Source organism: Poecilia latipinna, unplaced genomic scaffold (genome assembly GCF_001443285.1).
Source record: "Poecilia latipinna isolate Pla-1442-1.1 unplaced genomic scaffold, P_latipinna-1.0 Scaffold894, whole genome shotgun sequence".
Taxonomy (NCBI): Eukaryota; Metazoa; Chordata; class Actinopteri; order Cyprinodontiformes; family Poeciliidae; genus Poecilia; species Poecilia latipinna.
The window spans coordinates 78,108-84,908 of record NW_015113510.1 but is presented as its reverse complement, the minus strand read 5'-3'; the positions used below and the strand labels follow the sequence as shown (position 1 = coordinate 84,908).

Genomic DNA, 6,801 nt, shown 5'->3' with positions numbered 1-6,801 from the left:
TCCACCCGCTGCATTTTGTTAAAAAGTACCCCAGGAAAAAAATTTACTTGGTGTTTTTTTTTTTTTTTTTTTTTTTTTTTTTTGCAGTACCGTGTCTCAGAGTCCAGGAAGCAGGGCAGATCAGTTGAAACCTAAACCTGCCCCTTTGGGTCTCTGCGTGGCCCGAATGGGTTCGGTGATGCCTCTCCCCTCAGGGCCGAGTCCCATCCCCGGGCTCCAGCCCATGCTTTGCAACATGCGGCTCCCCATGTTAGTGTCAGGGATGGGAGCGGCGTTTTCTCCAACCACACCTGAGGAGAAAATGTTTTAAAGTCATCAAAAAAAAAAAAGACACATTTAAAGTTTGTATGGGGAAAAAAAACCGCAAATGAAAAAGTCTTTTCATAAAACAAAGAAAAAAAATAAAGATTACGACTTAAAAGGAACCTTAAAAAAAAAAAAATGTAATTTTTTGTGCCAGAAATCAATACACAGATTGTTGGTTATTGTGGATCAAATGTGAGATTTTTCTTTCATGAATGTTTTGTATTTTTGACAAAGGATTAGCCTGGCTCAAAATTTTTTTATTTTTAAATCGGTGGGTGCTAAACAAGGGCCTCTCAATAAATCAGGATAATATCACAAATACAAACTTTTTATTAATTCAATTCAAATAGTGCAACTCTGACATTACAAACAGGACTGATTTAAGCATTATGAACATGGTATAAGAAGGATAAGCCAAAAAAAGGTACTTCTAAGGAATCTAACTTCTCACAGAACACTCAATCAAAGCAAAATAGAAAGTTGAGTAGAAGGAGAAACTTTTTTTTTTTTAAATGCTCTAACAATAGAGAGAACGGCAGCTCCAGGAAGAATATGATACCAAATTAATTCAAGAGTTTTGAGACGATTCAGAAAATGTAGAGTTCAGATGGAGTCAGAGCTGAAGGAGTCAGCCACACACAAATGTATCCGGCACATGAGCTACAGCTGCTATATTCCTTATAGTACGAGCCACAGACTGGTCACTTTGAAGTCCGCTGAAAAGTTTGTAATCCTGGTTACTTCAGAAGTTAAAACCCTTGCCTTTATCTCACAGATTAGGCATTTGGTCTTGCTTGTTTGTCCGGCCTTTCTGCAAACGTAACCAGGTAATTGACTTAGCCACACTTCCTGTCGTGCAACAACTGCATCCGGAGAAGTAAGGACTAGCTACCGCCTTGGCTAATGGTCTTGCTGTTCTCGGTTTTCTAGGAACTTTGCTTTAGTCACAGAGGCTAACTACTTACTGTTTTAATCCTCTGTTTGTAAGCAGGGCTGAGTAAAAGCTTCTCTCTCCAGGGTCTCCAAGTGATCTGGTTACAGCTAGTTTTTCCTGTCATTACCAACATTTGCTATGCGTCTTCTGGCCCAACTCCCAATATTTCTAGCTGAGAAGACGTGAGATAAGAAAAGCCTATCGGGCGTAACGTAGCAGAAGGAGTGTGTTTCCATCAGTTACCTGAGGGAACACCGGTACCTAGAGGAGCAGCCTTTCGCCTTCGTTTTATGTCGCCTGTGCATAGAGAGCCGAGGTGTCCGCTGGTCTGCCTGCGGAACAGGTGGGTGAAACAAGAACAGCTTTAAGTTTCATCTCTGACAATGTACAACAGGAGGGGGGGAAAAAAAAGTTTTAATTTATCTGGACCATGATATGTTTTAAATTATTCTCACCTGCTTGCTGTTTTTACCGAACAGCTCCTCCGATGCCCTCTGTCTGTCCGTGGATCCCAGTGCAACTGCAGTGGGAGGTAAAAGAGACAGAAAGAAAAGGGACAAAACGTCATCTTCTAGGCAATCTGAAAGATTCCAGCAATACATCTAGATTTGATTGTAGCGGTGGGTGAAACGCTGAACGTAGCCTTTCGACCAGTTTGAAACATAGCTCACCTGTCCATGGTCCCTCCTTGAGCTCGCGTTAAACCAAGGCCTGTTTAGGAAGAAATGGTGCCAATTAAACTCACCGTTCTTGTTTCAGAATTCACGTTATTTTACGTACATTTTGAACGTAATGAATTAATTTATTGCATTTCGACAGCAGGGAGGCTTGAAACCTGGAGATTTGTGGAAAAACTATAAGGAAAGACATGAATGAAAAGAAAAGGGAAGATAAAGCAGGAAAGGACAAAATATCTTTGTTGACATACATTATTAATAATTTGGTCATATTTTCCAACACAAAAGACAACCCAAATGCCTCTACAAACATAAAAACATTTCAGAAAGGTGACAACAGAAAATAAAAGTAAAAAAACAAAACATGAGATTTAGTAGCAGGTGATAACTCACTCATGGGGATCTTGGCTCAGTCTTTCGCTGAAGCCCTGACCGGAGCTTCCCGGAAGCCCCCCCTCGGATCCCTGCTGGTTTCCATGGAGACGACTCAACCTGGCCTGAAACCCTGTCCAATGTCAGTGCAAGTTTATTCACAGGTCAACTCACTTTTGATCTAATTTCATTTGGCACAATAAGATTAAACTAAATCAAGAATTCATCATGGATTCAGACTTTTTGGCTTTTAATAAGGATGCTCAAAGAAATAAATGGAAAACTAATTTAAATGCATCTTCTTCCTATTGAGAGACGACAAAGAAAGAACATAAAGATTATTTTTTTATAGAATAAGTAAGACATTTTTCCACTTTTTTTCTTTTTTGCTCCCTATTGATCAAGAATGACATGCATCTTTAAGGTCCAGCGGTTCATTACGTACCTCTCTGTGCAGCGGGGCTCAGGAGAGGAAAGGATCCTGTGAGAATGCTGTTGAAGACGGGGTCGGCGAGGTCCAGCTCCTCCGACGCCGCCTCCCTCTCCCACCAGGGAACCACTCCTGCTATCCCACATGCACCACCGGGCCCAGATCCGGACCCCGGTTCTCCGTCACAGAACCAATCGCTCTGTTCATCGTCGCCTGGAGCAAAGACAGACAGAAACTGTGGGCTCCCAGTAAAACTAAGGATGGATGTATCTAATAAATAAAGGACTCGTGGAATAAAGACTGAGAAGAAATCTACTTTAGCTTTTTTTTTTTTTCTTTACTTGTCCAGTCCAGAAAAAAACAGTTATAACCTACATCAGAGGTTATTTACGTGTTCGGATTAAAATCTAGAGAAGAACAGGACTATATACACACCTTGTCTCCCCTCATCGTTAGTATAGAGGCCACCGTCACTGCTGTTACTGACACTGCTGGTCTCGCTGTAAAAGACAACAAAAGGTCACTATATGTACAGTTTAAACACAGTGGATGGAAAAACACTCAAAACACAACCCAGATCTAAGATTAAACTCTCGTCAGTGACAGAAGCAAAGGTGGAAGAATTGAAAGTCAGTTGAAATAGTAAAAAAGAAAGATAAAACACTAACCACCTGTCACTCATGTCCTCATCTGAGCCTTTCTGCTCATCCAGCTCCATCTTCTCTTTAGATCCCTCTTTTGGTGAAGACAGAGGGTCTTCGCTCTCAACCACCACCCCTTCGTCTGCAGCTTCCAGCCCCAGTCTTTGCATTGCCAGTTTTCTCTTCTTCACGCGGTTCTTTTCTCCCACGGAGCCCAGCAGGCCACCTCCACAAAGCTCCATGGCCCCCCTGCTCTCGTTACCGCAGAGCCTGTGTGACCTGCTGCCGACGCGGGCCTTGGGGACCGGCGGGGGCCCGAGCAGGATGGAGGAGTGAGGTTCTGGTTCCACCGGCGGGTCCACAGCCATCCGCTTGACCTTACGCCGGCGTCTAAGGCTGCGAGTTCCCTCTGCCGACCCCAGGACGGCCAGGTCGTCAGGCCAAATTGGCCGCTTGCTTCGTCCCAGGTCAGCAGCGTGGGGCGGTCGTCTTTTGGGGCCAAGCTGCTCGTCAGAGTCGCTGTTGTCACGGGCGTGGCTGTTGGCAGCGGAGACACCTCCTGAGCCGGCACGGTAGTCCTGGTGGCGACAAGGAGATGCGACACGCTTGGTAAGTTGTGAGACGTTGAAAGGTGCTCGAATGTCAGCAAGGACGCGTCCAGTTCACTGTCTGAAGATGGAAGAAGGCTGATACAGTGGCCAGAGTACAAAATCTTAGGTTTATCCCAGAGCTACCCTTACTTCATTTAGATCCAAGTTGGAAAAGTGAAGCAAAAACGCAACAAATACCCACCTGTTATGAATCAATTTAGTTATTCGCATCGTACAAGTTAAGTAGAGATTTGGGTTCTGTGCATGCCTTCAGAGGACACTGCAGTGCCAAAGGCCCGTGGTTTATTATGTACCATAGTACCACTGACGAGAGAACATTTATTAAAAATGCTTCGGGGCATTTCTTGTAAACCCAGTGGCATCTGGCTGGACACAGTGTACTGACCCTCTTGTATGGATTCATTTATTATTTCAAATACAAAAGAAAACTGCAACATTCAATTCATGTCAACTCAGAAGCTTTTCATGTCAGGATCTTTCAACTGATCGCAAAGAATAAAGAACAAATACAGATCAATGATTGAATTAACTATCCGAAAGATAATCTCGATTGGTTTTACCGGGTTCTTTAGAAAAAAAAAAAAAAGATTAAGAGTGCCTGCCTCTCATTGACTAAAGCTGCAAAACATGACCTTGCACTGATCGGTTATTGTCTAAACAAACAAACAAAAAAACAAAAAAAACAAAAAAAAAAACTAAAAACACCGACGGGATCCACTTGGAAGCTGCCTGACTCGTAAAACCTCTCCAGCAGCGAGGACACACCCCACCAGCCTCACCTTATGTTCCTCCACACTGGACTCTGAACCCTCACTGAGGTGGCCCGTCTCCCAGGGCGGATGGGGGTTGTCCGAGCGTCGTTTCCTGCCCCTTCGTTTCCGAGCCTGTCTCTTCAGCAGACAACCCACTGCGAGCGCGTGGTCTCCCCCATCGCCGAAGCCGCCCCGGGCTGCTTGCTCCGAGCTCTCCTCCAGTGCTGACACCAGGTCATGGACCAGCTCGTCCATTGTCCGGTGAAAGTGCCTGGGAAGCAGGGCAAATGTTGAAAAAAAAATAAAGATTATTCACGTTTGTTTGTTTGTTTTACAAACGCAAATACTTTATATGTGAAGATAAGCATTTGCTTTGGGAGATACAAATACACATTTTCTCGGATAGAATCCCATACACAACAAACAGAAGTGGGAATGCCCTTATTGACAATATTTAACGGAGATGAACAAAACAGCTAAGCACAGACAAGACAAAAATAAATTACATTCTTTACGTTTGAACAATAGGCACATTGACTGTTACTTACGTTGCAACAGCTGCTAGAAATATATGAAAACGGCAGATATTGTTTGCGGTGTTTCTATGAATTTACAGCAGATCTCTTATATCGCCAGAGGCTTTCCTACTTAGCTTCGTAAGCTAACGTTTTCTCGTTAGTTAGACCGGCCCACGTCAATAAACGCATAATAAAGACGTAGCTGCTTCACGTCTAGCAAGTAATAAGCGTAAATACATAACTGACTGTTCTGCTGTGAGAATCGCTATCAAGATAAACAATTAAAACCCCCTTCGACATTCAGGAAAGCTTCGATGCTAGCCTGTTGATGTAGCTAGCCCGTGTGCTCTGCAACCAGCTGATCCACGCGAGTTCAATGAACGTGAGCGATGAGTTATCCTACGTCTCAGTGATTTTTAAAGACCACCTACCAGCCAGTTCCCGCTTTGCCGATGGTTTTTAGGTGACCTGCACGGAACATTAAAGCCACCAAGTGCCAGCGGGTTATTAGCCAGAAACAACAAACAAACAGCCAGACTCCATATTGACACAAAAGCTAACAGTCAGTTAGCTGGGATATACGGCAAGACCCGGTGCTGCCTTCAGGTACATCGGGAAAATGGAATATTACCATTAAAAGGCATAGAAATATTTCATTGTTACCAAAAAAGTTCTAAATTTGAATTCCATCTATATGAAAACATGATTGCATATGTGTTGGCGCGCGTATATATTACTCTATGCGCTAAAAAAACATTTAATTAGCTATGTGACAAACCGAAAAAGTGAAGGCAATTTGTAATTTGTACTCGAATGTATTTACCCACATTAAACACCAGAGTGAGCTGTAGTCACAAGCGTTCCCACCACAGTGTTAAAGCTATTTTACACCCCTTTAACTTTTAACACATTTGCCCTGTTACAACTACAAACTTCGGAGCATTTTCTCATGAATTTAAATGATAAACATAAATCAGGATATAAATATGACCTGCAAGGGAAATTATACATTTGGTTAATTTGTGTTTAGTCGCTTTGACTCAGGGAAAAACGGCATGACTTTTGATTCTACCAGCTTTCCACATCCAGAGACTGACCTTTTCAGGGTTTTTAAGAGACCTGTATTTGTACAGCACTTCATCTAGTCCAAGGATTTTACAATACAATCAGTCACCCACTCATACACATTCATTCATTCACCAATTCCGGGCCCTCTGACTACCACAAGCAGGTGTTTTGCCCAAGGAGACAACTCAAGTAGATAAAGTGCGGGTTCGAACCAGCAACCTATTGGTTATAAAACTTTCAGATCAAGCTTCAGGATTTGGTCATTGGATTGGATGTAAACTGCAATCAGGAGTTGTGACTTTACTTTGACAAAAATTATTATTATTTTATTTATTTATTTTTTGTAATTTTCCATAAAGGCCAGACATGTGGAATGCACAACTAATATTCTGTTGGCATATTGTTCCACCTGAGATATTAATTTCAACAGTTCCTCCAGAGTTACCCTTGGCCTTGTTTTTTTTTTTTTTTTTTTTTTTTTCACTGGGTTTT

At 42.6% G+C, this 6,801-nt stretch overlaps 1 protein-coding gene across 2 annotated transcripts in view; it reads right to left on the bottom strand.

Annotated features, from left to right (window-relative positions):
- Positions 1-5,844, bottom strand: part of gpatch2 (G patch domain containing 2) — a 9,783-nt gene extending 3,939 nt beyond the window's left edge. The window contains exons 1-10 of one of the 2 annotated variants that reach the window (XM_015048615.1): positions 5,673-5,844; positions 4,751-4,994; positions 3,388-3,938; positions 3,155-3,219; positions 2,735-2,932; positions 2,311-2,422; positions 1,912-1,951; positions 1,696-1,760; positions 1,484-1,572; positions 84-290 (exon numbers count right to left, since the gene is read on the bottom strand). In XM_015048615.1, the coding sequence (XP_014904101.1) occupies positions 121-290; positions 1,484-1,572; positions 1,696-1,760; positions 1,912-1,951; positions 2,311-2,422; positions 2,735-2,932; positions 3,155-3,219; positions 3,388-3,938; positions 4,751-4,994; positions 5,673-5,722 (1,584 nt within the window). In that variant the 5' untranslated portion in view covers positions 5,723-5,844 and the 3' untranslated portion in view covers positions 84-120. The remainder of the gene's footprint in view (positions 1-83; positions 291-1,483; positions 1,573-1,695; positions 1,761-1,911; positions 1,952-2,310; positions 2,423-2,734; positions 2,933-3,154; positions 3,220-3,387; positions 3,939-4,750; positions 4,995-5,672) is intronic. The other variant, XM_015048616.1, reaches the window with a different exon arrangement.
- Positions 5,845-6,801: the final 957 nt, after the last annotated feature.